This window comes from Saimiri boliviensis, chromosome 12 (assembly GCF_048565385.1).
Source record: "Saimiri boliviensis isolate mSaiBol1 chromosome 12, mSaiBol1.pri, whole genome shotgun sequence".
NCBI lineage: Eukaryota > Metazoa > Chordata > Mammalia > Primates > Cebidae > Saimiri > Saimiri boliviensis.
In genome coordinates this window covers 80,007,598-80,022,913 of record NC_133460.1, presented here as the reverse complement: position 1 = coordinate 80,022,913, position 15,316 = coordinate 80,007,598, and the positions used below count along the sequence as shown (strand labels likewise).

Here is a 15,316-nt window from a genome sequence, read left to right as displayed (position 1 = left end):
TTTTACTTCCAAATATGGAGCCCCCTCTCTGGAATTTGTCCCTTTTGACCCCACTTAAATGTCTTCTTTTGCTACAAAACTGAAGTGTCTTAATCTTACACATATTGAAACATCTGCTAAAATGCCATTGACCCTCTGTCGACAGGGAGCTTCCTCTGCAGAAGGGAGATATTGTTTACATTTATAAGCAAATTGATCAGAACTGGTATGAAGGAGAACACCACGGCCGGGTAGGAATCTTCCCACGCACCTACATTGAGGTACTGCAGCCCCTTTTCTTTCTAAGGAAAAGCCTGACCATGTCCAAAGCACCATTTATTTACCAAATGCTTGTGTTTTGTTTCCTCCTTTTCCTCTTGTTTCCCTGCTTTCTTCTCGTCCCTTGTTCTCTTTTACCTTTTTCCCTTTCTCAGCTTCTTCCTCCTGCTGAGAAGGCTCAGCCCAAAAAGTTGACACCAGTGCAGGTTTTGGAATATGGAGAAGCTATTGCTAAGTTTAACTTTAATGGTGATACACAAGTAGAAATGTCCTTCAGAAAGGTAAGCTGCCCTTCTCATGCCTTGCTTTGGGGCTCTCCTGGATGGCACTGCTACGTGGGGAAGTGTGGCATTGCTATCACATGCCAGTCTGGGGGTGCTGGCTGTACCCTTAAGAGAAGTATGCCAGTCAATAGTTACATTAAGGGCTGGGGGTGACGGCTCACGCCTGTAATCCTAGCACTTTGGGAGGCCAAAGTGGATGGATCACTTGAGGTCAGGAGTTTGAGACCAGCCTAGCCAACATAGTAAAACCCTGTCTCTACTAAAAATACAAAAATTAGCAGGGCATGGTGGTGGGCACCTGTAATCCCAGCTACTCAGGAAGCTGAGACAGGAGAATCTCTTGAACCCGGAAGGCAGAGGTTGCAGCAAGCTGAGATTGCACCACTGCGCTCTAGCCTGGGTGACAGGGCGAAACTCCGTCTCAAAAAAAAAAAAAAAAAAAAAATTGCATTAAGGCCTATAATCCCAGCACTTTGGGAAACCAAGGCAGAAGGCTCACTTAAGGCCAGAGGCTCAAGACCAGCCTGAGCAACATAGCAAGACCCCATCTCTATTGAAGAAAAAAAAGAATTGCATTAAGGGCAACTGGCAAATTTTCTGAGGTAAGGTATTTTTTAAATAAACCCTAGGCTAATGTCAGGGTTTAACTACATTGAGCTCACTGATTAAAGATAGTATTTCTGGAGTCTTAGACATCTTTTATAAACTGTTTTCAACCAACACTCAGTGAGCAACTGATGATGTGAAAATGCACTGTGTTGGTGACTGGGTTTGACAATATATTGGTGTGACCTAGTGGAAAAAACAATTCCATCGATACCAGAAGTTTGAAAAGCTTTGAACCCAAAAGGCGCAGGTTATCAGCTATGCAGATTGTGGGAGTTAAATACTTTTTCCAAGCCACCATGTTCTTTTTTCTTTTCTTCTTCTTTTTTTTTTTTTGAGATGAAATCTTACTCTTTTGCCCAAGCTGGAGTACAGTGACTCGATCTTGGCTCACTGCAAAGTCCACCTCTCAGATTCAAGCAATTCTCCTGCCTCAACCCCCTGAGTAGCTGGGATTACAGGCATACGCCACCATGTCCAGCTTTTCTATTTTTAGTAGAGATGAGGTTTCACTATATTGGCCAGGCTGGTCTTGAACTCCTGACCTTTTGATCCACCTGCCTAGGCCTCTGAAAGTGCTGGGATTACAGTTGTGAGCCACCACACCTGGCTGCCACTATTTTCTTACAGAAAAAAATGAAGATAAATGGCTCTCTCCTAGGTGGTTGTAAGAGACTTAGGTGAAACAGCATATGTGAAACCCCCACCATGACATATGGTATCTGGTTTGTGCTTAGTAGACAGGAGATGCCAGTATCATCATCATCATCATCATGTTTATTCAGAACAAAATTACACTCTGCAGAGAAGTTGTTCCTCTCAGAATCCAAACACTCCATGTGGCAAAATTCTCTGGCTTGCTAACATTGTTAAGTTACTGATTTTATTGAGGATTGAGGGAAGTGAGCACATGTGTTAAAAAAGATGGGCCATGTTATGTAATACTGGAAGCAACCCAGTTGCCGAACAGCAGGGGATCAGTAATTAAATCATTATATGTGTGTGCAACAGAATACCCTGCAGTGGTCCATTAAGCTATGCAAAGCCATTAAAAGTGTAGAATTGTATTTCTTGATAAAGAAGGTTTACTATGTGCTGTTACGTGTTTTTAAAAAAGCAAGTTGGAAAAGGGAAATACAGTGCATACCTAATTTTCTTTTTTTTTTTATTTTACTTTACTTTAAGTTCTGGGGTATATGTGCCGTGTCTTGCAGGATTGTTACATAGGTATACACATGCCATGGTGGTTTGCTGCCTCCATCCCCCCCGTCACCTACATTAGGTATTTCTCCTAATGTTATCTCTCCCCATCCCCGCACCCTCTGCTATCCCTCCCCTGGCCCCCAGCCCATACTCAATTTTCATAATATAAAATATGTGCTGGTTTAATTCACATACATAGAAGTAAATCTGGGGAGTCCATATGCCAAATATTAACAGTGTTTATCCCCAAGTGACATTGTGATGGGTGATGATTATTTTCCGCTTTATGTTTATTTGTGTTCTGATTTTTCTATAATGATACATTAAAAGCTACCACGCTACAAAGGAAAGAAAAAAGAGAAACCTGTCAAAATCTTTGCCTTAGAGATGAAGATTGAATTATCTCTTTGTTTCACATTAGATGAGTCAGTAACACTACATTTGCTCACTGGCTTAGGGGCAAGAATCTGATCTTGTCCTTTACTAAAATACTTAAAGAACCAAGCTGAACTTTCCCGCATCAAGGTAGCTCCACTGCCATTAGCATTCTCATCCCAGTGATGTTCATTTCCTCCAGGTGCCTCAGGGAAGGTTTTCCCTGAGCAAAGGATGTGATAAACAATGCAGGATGTTGAGGCATGTAGGCAGAGGCCCTAGGCGTGCAGAGGCATGCTAGGACAAGGACCCTCGCTTTGCTGTGTCTTCCAGGGTGAAAGGATTACACTGCTCCGGCAGGTAGATGAGAACTGGTACGAAGGGAGGATCCCAGGGACATCCCGACAAGGCATCTTCCCCATCACCTACGTGGATGTGATCAAGCGGCCACTGGTGAAAAACCCCGTGGATTACGTGGACCTGCCTTTCTCCTCCTCCCCAAGTCGCAGTGCCACTGCGAGCCCACAGGTATCTAACCTTCTTGTCACCAGTTTTCATACTCAGCATGTGAGTTTTCATAGTCAACAGTGCTGATGGCACAAGACCTCCCTGGGGTGGTTTTTGAGCACTGCAATTAACTGTCTGCAGAAGAGCAGACTGTACACTGGACCTTGTTTTCATGCATACAAATGACATTTTCCAGTGCTTGGTTGAAGAAATATTATCTCAGGGGGAAAAGAAGAGCTTCAGGTAATTGCTCAGGGGATAAGGTGACTAGGGAACAAGAGCCTTTATCAGTTGGTCCCTCCTGGGTAAGTTGTTGGTGTGGGTACCCCCACTGTGTCATAAATCCTATGGTCCAGTGTGGTCCTCAGTCATCTTTGCCAAAGTTGGCCTGCAGAAGATAAAGGCTGAAAGAGAGACTTCCAGGTTCTCGTCAGCCGCCTAGACCAGATCCAAGGTATTTTTTGCATTCACTGGAGCCAGGTGACTAGAACAAGTAACTTATAGCATCTCAGTCCCAGTGGGCTGAAAGGATGTAGGTTTATAAGCATAATAAGATGTTGGCTTTCCAAAACGTCAATTATAAACAAACTTGTTCTGAAATATAAATTATTCCAAACCAATCTCCACTTTCCCAAAGCCAAGAAAATGTCCGAGCCTTGAGTTCAGGGTGACATGGTGGGGTGACGTCCTGTGAAAGAGCCTAGCCAAACCACCATGTAAGTTGTAAGGAGGTCTGCAGAGGAACAAGAGTAGGACGTGGGGGTCCAGGGTGACCCTGAGACGGTGCCTCTTGTCTGGTCCTCTAATCATTTCCTTCTTTCCCACCTGCTCATCACTGACCCCAGTAGAGGGTTCTTGGCAGAAAGCATTAAATGGCCTGACCCAGGGCTTCCTGCACAGTGATAGCTGCATCCTGTTGTCTTATAGGACAGGGTGTGTGACTGGAGCTGGACATTCTGCTTTGTAAGGATGCAGAAAGCTCAACTACATTCTTCACTTGACTGTGGCCAAGAGTGATTGTAAAACAAAATCACTACACTACTCATACTCCTCTCTGGAAGACTCTGCTGAGCTCCCAGAGAAAAATAAAACCCCAGGGAAGGGCCACGGGAGTGCTGGGCCACCTTTCCCCATGGTTCTGGGTCAGGGATCTGGTGCACAGGGGCGGGGCAGGCCGGGGTGAAGAGCTTCCAGTGTGTCCCTTTGAAAATCTGATTCTGCAAAGCAGGCTGGCCTCATCCGTTGCTACTCTGACGGGACCTCTCTCCGTCTCCACACCTCTTGCTGCTTCCTCCACCCCCTGCCTGTTCACATCAGGCTTAGGCTCACATGTGCTCACACGCACAGTCACCCACATCCCGGTTTCTCCCCAGATGTAACCTAATGATTTCCTTTTTGGACACCAGAGTGTCCTGCTCATCCTCTCCATTTCATTCCTCTTTATATACCCCTGATGATTATTTTCCTTCTTTTTCCTTTATGCTGACACGTGTACCTTTTGCTTCTTTCTTTTGTTTTCCTCTCTCTCTTCTTTTTAAGTTTTCCAGTCACAGCAAGCTCATCACGCCAGCCCCCTCATCTCTGCCCCACTCCCGCCGAGCCCTGTCCCCTGAGATGCACGCTGTCACCTCTGAGTGGATCTCACTGACTGTGGGGGTCCCAGGCAGGCGTTCTCTGGCCCTGACCCCACCCTTGCCTCCTCTGCCAGAGACTTCTGTCTATAACACTGACCACCTCGCCTTGTCCCCGAGGGCCAGTCCCTCCCTGTCTCTCAGCCTCCCGCATTTGAGTTGGTCCGATCGTCCTACCCCACGATCAGTAGCTTCTCCACTGGCCCTACCTTCCCTGCACAGAACCTACTCCCTAGCACCCAGTTCCCAGGCCTCCCTTCACATCAATGGAGACGGTGGCGTCCACCAAGATAGCTTCTCGCAGCTGCCGCTGGGGAGCTCTGATAGTGTCATCTCCCAGCTTAGTGATGCCTTTAGCAGCCAGAGCAACAGGCAGCCGTGGCGCGAAGAGAGCGGACGATATGAGAGGAAAGCAGAGAGGGAGGCAGGCGAGAGAGGCCCTGGTGGACCCAAGATCTCTAAGAAGAGCTGCTTGAAGCCTTCAGACGTGGTCAGGTGCCTGAGTACTGAACAGAGACTCTCAGATCTCAACACCCCTGAGGAGAGCCGGCCCGGCAAGCCCCTGGGTAGCGCTTTTCCAGGAAGTGAGGCTGAGCAGACAGAGCGGCATAGAGGTGGCGAGCAGGCGGGGAGGAAAGCTGCTCGCAGAGGTGGGAGCCAGGTAGGACTGCAGCATGCCGCGTGTGCACTTGGCGTCTCACTTGGCAGGGTGGGCTGCACGTCTCGCCCCTGGTCCATCTACGGAGGCCAAGTGAATGCTGGTGAGACCATTTGCTTGCCTCAGGAGCAAAGAGATGGCTCCAGAGGGAATGGGGGGCCGGGGAGGGGGGGATGTGAATTCAGGTGCCAGGACTGGATACATTTGGAGGAAAAGGACAGGCTATATCTGGCCACTTGAGGTCATTGGGAAGTTATCTCTACTTTGGATGCCTCCTGGCCTGCCTCTCGTCCCATGTATGCCTTGGAGATGAGCCTCGGTTTGCTTTGACTAACACAGCTGAGAACACCAGGCTTTGGTGTGGTGTGGTGTGGTTTGGTTTTATGTAAGATGCACTTTGTGTCCATAACCCATGGTGCTCTGCTAGTGCTCGGTTCTGTCAGGTCTTCGTCCTGTCTCGTGTTTGTGTGGGAATGCAGGGCCTTTGTTTGCCATGAAACAAAGGCATTTTGGTTCTGGAGAGGAGAATGTAGGTCTCCTGGGGCCCTGATGATGTGGGGTATCCTTGAATAGGCACCCCAGGGTTTTGGGTGAGTGTCCCATCTTATCTCTGAGTCAGCTACAAAGATTCCAGCATTTGGACAAAGGTAGCCTTAGGGTGTTTTGAAGCCTGAAATTTTTTTTGGAGAAATGAACCTAGCAACTAAATAAATCACAGTTCTGATTTTGGCTACGCTGTTTACTACTGTGAAAGTCAAAGACTTCGGGCACCTTCTCCGAAGCAGCCAGGAGAAGTTTTTGGATGCCAGCTTCACCTCTTACTATATAGTGACTTGGAGGTTACTTCTCCTCTCTGAGACTCAGTTTCCTCATCTGTAAAATGGAGGTGATAGCACCTACTTCAAAGAGTGGTTGAGAAGATTCTTTGAAATAATGTGTGTGAAAGACCTAGCATAAGGGCTTATGATCCTGGGAACATGGTCAGCACTTCGTAAATGGAAGCTACAGAGCCACTATCTTGGGTGATCTAAAACTGCTTCTAGAACTGAGAATATTCTTAGAACCTCCTTAGACCCAGATTGAGTTCCTGAAGATGTCTCCAAGCCATTTATTAAGTATCTAGTATGTATGATATCTGCAGTAAATAGTGCTTAACCCTTAGGCTTGCATCCTCAGTTTCCCTTGAGGCTGTAGTTATTCAGTCTATCAATAAGGCCTGCAGTTACCAGCCTCTGGGCAGAATACAGGGGTCATTGGTCTCTCCTCTTGGGGAGCCTAAGATCAAGGCTCCTCAAAACAAGAAGGAGCCTAGCAAACACAGCAATATCACCAGGGCAATAATAGAGACATGCTCAGGGGACACAGGAGTACAGAGGCCTGAGACACACTAGGCCAGACCTCCAGCTCCAGCCAAGCACATGTGGGCCGGTGGACCAACACATCAGGAGTGGGGATCACTGACGGTGAGCCAGCATGGGGCAGTTTATAAGAAATCAGGCTTGCCGGGCGCGGTGGCTCAAGCCTGTAATCCCAGCACTTTGGGAGGCCGAGGCGGGTGGATCACGAGGTCGAGAGATCGAGACCATCCTGGTCAACATGGTGAAACCCCGTCTTTACTAAAAATACTAAAAATTAGCTGGGCATGGTGGTGCGTGCCTGTAATCCCAGCTACTCAGGAGCCTGAGGCAGGAGAATTGCCTGAACCCAGGAGGCGGAGGTTGCAGTGAGCCGAGATCGCGCCATTGCACTCCAGCCTGGGCAACAAGAGCGAAAACTCCGTCTCAAAAAAAATAAAAATAAAAATAAAAATACAAAAATTAGCTGGGCATGGTGGCGCACGCCTGTAATCCCAGCTACTCAGGAGGCTGAGGCAGGAGAATTGCCTGAACCCAGGAGGCGGAGGTTGCGGTGAGCCGAGATCGCGCCATTGCACTCCAGCCTGGGTAACAAGAGCGAAACTCCGTCTCATTAAAAAAAAAAAAAAAAAGAAAGAAATCAGGCTTAGCCTTTTGCTAGAAAGCCACTTAACCTCTAACATGCGAAGCAGGAATGGAAGCAGCTGGTCCCTGGTAGGGCAGTCATAAGGATTCAGTGAGGTAATTAATGGAAGGTGTTGCTTGGCGTGTGCCAAGGCTCCATGTGTAAGGTCTCCTGCTGCTGTGTGGGGCTGCAGGAAAGCAGCAATACCTGGCAAAGGCTTTTCCTGGCCCTGGAACAGGTTGAGGAACGAATGGAAGAGGTGGTGAAGTGGCTAATTGGAAAGTATTAAATGTCTCTGACACAGGAACAATTCTATAAATGCTCTAAGTCAACCCAACGCTCCCAGGGACCTCCTTATTGTCAGTAGTGAGTCATCATCCCGGCCCAATTCCAGCATCCCGTGTGTACAGGAAGTGCGCACGGTGCCGGACCTCCGGGTAAGGTTAGGGGTATATGCTTCCTGCTTCCTAAGGCAGGATAGGAGTGGAGTAGCTGGCAATACTGAAGATTATGTTGATTGGAAAGCCAGGCTTGTTGAAACTTGGTGTTCCTTTCTTGGTGGGTCTCCAGACCCCAAGTGTACCGCTTCCTGTCCCCTCCCTTCCTCCTGCCCTCCTGGCACAAGCCCCTTCTCCATGGGTGTGCCCAGGCTGTGGCCTGGGGCTCGCTCCCCCTTGAGAGCTGGCGTTTGTGTGAAAAGCGCCGCTGCGCACACCTCCTGTTTAGCCCCCTCATTTTCCCCTCCTGTGGCTGGAGCAGGAGTTGACAGCTCTGGAAACGGGGTCCTTCAGAAGGGGCTCCTGTGTCTTGGGCCCCCTTTGGGTGACAGACATGCTAAAAATGGAAAGGACTTACATGACAACTGTTCTCTGGCAGCCCCATCAGGATGACGTGACCACAGTCTGTGTTGCTTATTTGGAAAAATGCATTCCAGACCAGTTCATGTATCAAGAAAATTGTCAGCCATTATTCTCCTTGCTGAACTAAACAACTGAACTAAAAGTTCACTTTCATTGTAGGTATTAGGGAAGTAGGTTGAGAACTGACCAATAATGAGAGGGAATTTTACCTGAGAACCTTAAATGAAAAGATATTCTGAAATGTTATGATCATTTACTCTTTCAAGCATTTAGGATGTTCCATGCACTTTGCTGCAAGAGATAAAGAGGGGTGAACAAAATCAAAGCTTCCATTTAGATGTAACTTCTAGGAAGCTGTTGGGGCCAAGGGAAAGTTTTCCTTTTGTCCTTTGAAGCTTTCCCTAAAAAAGCAAAATATTTTTTTTCTTTTCTTTCTTTTTTTTTTTTTTTTTAAGATGGGGTCTCACTCTGTCACCCAAACTGGAGTGCAGTGGCATGATCTCACTGCAACCTCCACCCCCAGGTTCAAGAGTCCTCTCACCTCAGCCTCCCTGAGTAGCTGGGACTACAGGCACATGCCACCACGCCCAGGTAATTTTTGTATTGTTTGGTAGAGACAAGGTTTCATCATGTTGGCCAGGCTGGTCTCAAACTCCTGACCTCAAGTGATCCGCCCACCTCGGCCTCCTGGGATTACAGGTGTGAGGCACCATGCTTGGCCAAGAAGCAAATTAGTAGAAGAAAAGGCATACAGATTTATTTGATTATAGTTTTATGTGAAATGAGATCCTTCAGAATGAAGACCCAACCACCCAGTGGAGTGTGAAGCTTATACCACCTTGAGGCTACAGAAGAATGGGGTCTCAGAGGATGGCCAAAGACAGGTTATGGTGGTAAATCAGATTTTTTTTTTTTTTTTGAGACGGAGTTTCGCTCTTGTTACTCAGGCTGGAGTGCAATGGCGCTATCTCGGCTCACCGCAACCTCCGCCTCCTGGGTTCAAGCAATTCTCCTGCCTCCGCCTCCCTAGTAGCTGGGACTACAGGCGTGAGCCACCGCGCCCGGCCGGTAAATCAGATTTAAGCAGCAAGACAGGTTATGGGAGGAGAAAAGTGAAGGCTCGGCTGGCAAAGGGGGTCTTGTTATGTAGATGAAAGTTCACAGGTAGCAGCCTCAGAGAGAATAGATGGTAAATGTTTCTTTTAGGCCTTTAAAGGTGTCAGACTGTCAGTTAATCTTTTCTAGATCTAGGCAAAGGAAAGCCTCAGAGAAATCCTGGCTGCATCGGTACACTGATGCAGCCAGGATTTGTATTTGTGTTTTCCTCTACAAATACAAATCTCCTGCACAAAAGACAGCTTTGCAGAGCTACCTCTTTTTGCTGGCTCTCTGACAGCCATCTCAACATATGTCAAAGAAATATATTTTGAAGTATGTAAAATATTCAGATTTCCTTTAATGCCTTTCCTGACAGTCTCCCCTTCCCCTGCATGACTGGATTCAGTGCTCCGACTTTGTGCTGCCACAGCCCCTGCAGTGGTCTGGGCGAGCCTCTTTCTGCCCACTTTGCTTGCCTGTGTTCCGGTACAGTATCAGTGCTCCAAGGGTGGGGCCATGATAGCTGATATATGGAAGGCACTCAGTGAATATTTGCTGAATGAACAAAACAAAACACATGCCAGACATGGTGGCTTACACCTGTAATCCCAGCACTTTGGGAGGCTAAGGCAGGTGTGTCACTTGAGGTCAGGAGTCTGAGGCCAGCCTGGCCAGGATGGCAAAACTCCACCTATTCAAAAAATGCAAAAATCAGCTGGGTGTGGTGCTGCGCACCTGTAATCCCAGCTACTTGGGAGGCTGAGGTGGGATAGTCGCTTGAACCCAGAAAGTGGAGGTTGCAGTGAGCAGAGACAGGGCCACTGCACTCCAGCCTGGGTGATAGAGCAAGACCCCATCTCAAAAAAAGAAATGACAAATAATGACTGACCCCAACTAAAGGATTTTAGGATCTCCACTGGGGGAGTAAGACCTGTTCACAAAGAATTATAATGCAAATAAGGAAAGAGAGTCACAAACAGTACACGCTGGAAGTTCAAGATGGGGAGAAATAATAAGCAACTGGGGAGGAAGGTGGTTACCTGGAAGAAAATTGCTGGGCAGGGTGTCGGAGCCCCAGCATCGGGAGGTGGTTGACTTGAGTGTTGGTAAGAAGACTTGACTGATAACAATATAGGTTTGAAGAAGGAAAGTTTATTAGAAAGAAAGTACGCTGAAAAAGGATGGGATGCAGCGCAGCAGTCAGTGAGAGAGAACCAAGCGCACTGGAGCGGATTTTCTTTGGGGGCCTTTAGGCAGGAGCTTAAGGGTAATTTGGACCATACTACCCACATAGTTCATGATAAATGATTACATCTGTAGATGTTTTGGTGCCTTAACGTCAGCAAGGGTTGCACAATGAGTTTTGGCATGGCATTCCAGAGATGTGTAGAAATTCTAGTTACTTATAATATTGGGGGGAAAGAAATCTGGAACCAGATGCCTGCTTTAAATGATAGGGAAGCCTAATTACTTCTGATTTTCCCAGATAAGGAATTTGGCCTGTTTGATGGTCACCAGGTTTTTGCTCCCTTCTAAATTTCTCAGATAAAGAATTTTTGCCTGCTAGATTGTGATTTTGCTCTCCTCAAAGAAGTAGCATTTAATCTGAGTCTTAAAGAATAAGGTTTTCCCACCAGGGTACAGTAAGAGGGTGGCACTCAAGGCAGATAGCCCAAGCAAAGGCCCAGAGGTAGGACCATGAAAGGTGTACATGGAGAATGAAGCATTCCTGTTTGTTAAAACGTGGGCTCTGAATGAAGAGATCCCCGCCGCCCCCACAAACAGGCTTTGTGTGAGTAAACGGCTGTTTATTCACCCCAGAGCGGGCGGGCTGAGTCTGAAAAGAGAATCAGCAGAGGGTGGTGGGATAGGAGTTGGTTTTATAGCTTTGGGGTAGGCAGTGGAAAATTACAGACGTTACAGTTTAGGATAGTTTTTGCAGACTGGGAGAGGGTCTTAGGGTCTGGAGTCACAAGGTTGTTCAAGGTCGGTTACAAAGTCTAATTGCCTTATCAGTTGAGGCAGGAATAAGGAACACCAGAGAATGTCTCAAGTTAATTAGGCACTGCAAGGGTTAATCATTCTTCCTCTTTTCATGGTCTTCCAGTTACTTCAGATTTTCTAATTCCTGGAGGCCCTCCAGAGATGTACATGCGGGTTACAGGGGTTGCCATGGTGTCCATGGTGCCGTCAGTCAGCCTAAAAGACCTTACACTGGTTTGGGTGAGGCTTCTGGTGTCCACAGGTGAACAGAAAGAGGGGGGTTCTGGAGAAGTTTATGTCAGGAGTCACGGTGACCCTTTGAATCAGTCACCTGCCCAACTCCCTCAACTCTGCAAATGTGTGAACACTTCCTGTAAAATGGTTTGACTTTTCACTCCTGAACTGGTTTCACATTGAGTCAGTTGCTCATGTTTTTAGGTGTGTTTTTTCTCTGAACAGCAGAAGAGGGTGAATGAAATGAATGCAAGGGTCTTCAGGGAAATCAGGGTGGGGTGGGAAGAGCACTGGATTGAGAGCAGAGTTCCCAAGTTCTAGCTCCAGCTCTGCCACTGGCTTGCCAAGTACCTTTGGTTGAGTCACTTCTCTTTTCTGACAGTGTCTCTGTCCATAAACAAAAGATTCAGATAAGAGAAATGCCATTCTTTTTAGGTTTACTATCCTCTGATTAGGTGAAAATCCTGCATAAATTTCAGTTGAAATGAGAAAGAAGAACACAGGCAAAAGTTTAAGTCTGGAATTTATTATCAACTTATAGACCTTCACAATGGAAAAATTGAAGTTTTTTCTTTTAATTTTTTTTTTTTGGATGGACAGCTTAACTTATTGGATCAAAACATGCACATACAAAATGCCCAAGCATTCAGAATTATCAGCCAAGTTCTTGGATTTTCTTGGGCACAATTTTGGCCAATAACATTTAGAACAATCAAGAAAGTAGTCTGGGTATGGTGGCTCACACCTGTAATCCTAGGACTTTGGGAGGCCAAGGTGGGCAGATCACTTGAGGCCAGGAGTTTGAGACCAGCCTGGCCAAGATGGTGAAAACCTGTCTCTAATAGAAATAGAAAAATTAGCCAGGTGTGGTGGTGCACATCTGTAATCCCAACTACTCGGGAAGCTGAGGCATGAGACTTGCTTAAACCCAGGAGGTGGAAGTTGCTGTGAGCCAAGATCATGCCACTGCACTCCAGCCTGGGTGACACAGTGAGGCTCTGTCAAAAAAAAAAGGTAAACGAAGAAAAGGAAAGTAAGGGGACAGGTCCAAAGGTAGTGAGTTATCTCAATTCATTGTTCACAGTCAGTTACACATCAAACTGATTGTTCATTAAAAAAAAGAAAAAGAAAAAAGAAAGTGAAGGGAAGATGATTTTGAAAATCCCATCATTTATTTGCATGATCAACTATTTACTGAGTTGCTCCATGACAGAAGCACTATTTGCTGACTGGCGTCGGCCTTGGTTTTTAAGAGTTTTTACAATTTGTGAGAGTACGTCTTAAAATTTTTGAATTAAAAAGAACGTTTAGAGATCTTCTACTCCAGTCACTGATAACTTTTTCTGGATCATGGAACCTTTGGGAATCTGAGGTCAGCTGAGGACTCTTGGCCAGTAGTTTGGTGAAGAGAGTGACACAGTTTTCATCGTTTCAAGAGGCCCTCACCCAAGTTCATCTGTGAGTTTTCCAAGAGTCCACAGACCACCAGGTTAAGAACCTACAGTCTTTCACAGTGAGATGAGAAACCCATGGCCTGAGGAAAGTGATCAAACTTTTGTGATGTCAGTTTGGTTCCTAAAGGGAAGGAAGCTAATCAAATAAAATCTCAGTATACAAGAAAGCTATGTGTCCTCAAAGCCTGTGTCTAAGAAGCATGAGAATAGACTATAGACTTAGAGAAAGGAGAGGAGGGAACATGACTCAACTGAAGACAGAAAGATGTGACTTCAGAGGGAACGCTTCTCAATACAAGGAAACTAGGTGAGTTCCCAGAAAAATAAGAAGAGAGGCATAGGCCTGCCTTGAGGATGGCAATCAGAAATAGAAGAGGAAGCATGTGATGTAGCAAGAAAAAAAATAAATTTCAAATGTTAAGATACTCAAGTAAATGTAGGAAACATCTTCCTTTGACTCACTCAGAAGGGAAATCTCTAAATAGAAGGGTTTAACAGCTTACCGGGTGGGGAGAGACATTGGCTGCAGTACTTACAAAAATAAGCAGCAGGAATTCTCTCAACACTAATGGTAGGAAACTGGCTGGGCATTGTGGCTCACACCTATAATCCTAATACTTTTGGAGGCCAACATAGGAGGATCTCTTGAGCCCAGGAGTTTGAGACCAGTCTGGGCAGCATAAGGAGACTACGTCTCTACAAAAATAAAAACATCAGCCAGATATGGTGGCGAGTGCCTGTGGTTCCAGCTACTTGGGAAGCTGAGATAGGAAGATTGCTTGGGTTTGGGAGGTCAAGGCTACAGTGAGCCATGATCACACCACTGTACTGTAGTCTAGACAACAGAGTGAGAGAGTGAGACCCTGTCTCAAAAAAAAAAAAAATAAATAAATAAAAATAAAGATGTAAGGAGAATGGTGCATGCATATCAGTAGAAAGTCCCGGCCACAGGCTGTTGGACAAATTAAGGTGACCTGTTGGTCAGCATCTCTCTCTAGCTCCTCTGATACCTTCCTCGGGCAGAGCACAAACCTCAAAGGTTGGGGTATGGTGGACTGCCTAGACCTTGGAGTCTGAGAGGTGGATGTCCCACTACTAACTGTTCACATTCCCAGCTCAGACACATCAGGTCTTAGTTTTCTCATTTGTAAAATGAGATAAATGTTGACCACCTTCTTGAGTTCTGAGAATTAAATGAAATATAATAGAGATGAAAGCAGCTAGCGCAGAGCATGTAATGGGACCATAAATACTTGTGTGATGTTGAAGTACCAGGGAAATGAAACAAAAGTAATTTGCTTTATCCACCTTACCCTGTTCCACCTAAGAGAGAAAAATGGGGGCAAAAGAGAAGAAAGTAGGGAATGGGAAAATTATTGTACTTTGGGTTACACAAATCTAGAATTTAGAAAATTTGGAATTTGTGCTTCCCAAATTAGTCTCTTCTACCTTCAGTATAAAGGTATACACTATTCTTGGAAAGCCTTTGGTTTCTTCACACTTGACTATGTATCTGCCGTTACTTCCCTTACTATTTTATGAAAGAGAGAGAAGACTTTATGATACTCTACGGAGAGAAGGCAATAAGTGTAGTATTGTAATCAGATTCAAATTACAACAAGGTTAATGTGTTGTCTAGGGAGTCATTTGCTAGGAAATAAAATCTAGGTGATAAGCAATCGAACTAGTTGCTTGTAATTAATTTTATATTTAAGCTGTGATCTTTTTCTCAGTAAACTCGATAAGGTAACTCAGTGGAATAAGAGGCTGTTTTGAGGGTACTCTGGTGGTTTCCTGGAGCTGAAACCCAGGAGACTGAATTGTTTGGGACTTTCTACTCCTCTAGCAGAGTTTGCCCATCAGTAGGTGCAAATCTTCTGTCACTATCCTGGGGCAATCACTTGGGATACTTCCAGAAGTGAGCACTACATCCGTATCTAGAGGCTGCAGTCAAAAGCCTTCCTCCACCCAGTCTTCAGTAAGCAATGAGTAGAGTACTGCCTCCGTTAAGCCAAGTCAGCCGTACCCACTTCTACTTCTTAACCCATAGGACAGGCACATTGCAATCATGGAGCATTAAAGCCAAAAAAGACATTTATGTAAATTATGTCCAATCCTCTTATGTATTTTAGAACTTGAAGTCCTAAGAAGTTAAGCATTTTGTTCACAAGTAATCAATTAGTAT

The 15,316-nt window shown here is 45.8% G+C and overlaps 1 protein-coding gene across 50 annotated transcripts in view; it reads left to right on the top strand.

Annotated features, from left to right (window-relative positions):
- The window catches only part of SORBS1 (sorbin and SH3 domain containing 1), a 254,213-nt gene that overhangs the window by 222,952 nt on the left and 15,945 nt on the right, over positions 1-15,316 (top strand). For 28 of the 50 annotated variants that reach the window (XM_074382629.1, XM_074382625.1, XM_074382642.1 and 25 more), the window contains 3 exons: positions 146-260; positions 414-539; positions 3,060-3,254. In XM_074382629.1, the coding sequence (XP_074238730.1) occupies positions 146-260; positions 414-539; positions 3,060-3,254 (436 nt within the window). Of the gene's footprint in view, positions 1-145; positions 261-413; positions 540-3,059; positions 3,255-4,772; positions 5,526-15,316 lie in introns of all 50 variants that reach the window. The other 22 variants (XM_074382623.1, XM_074382621.1, XM_074382622.1 and 19 more) reach the window with 1 other exon arrangement.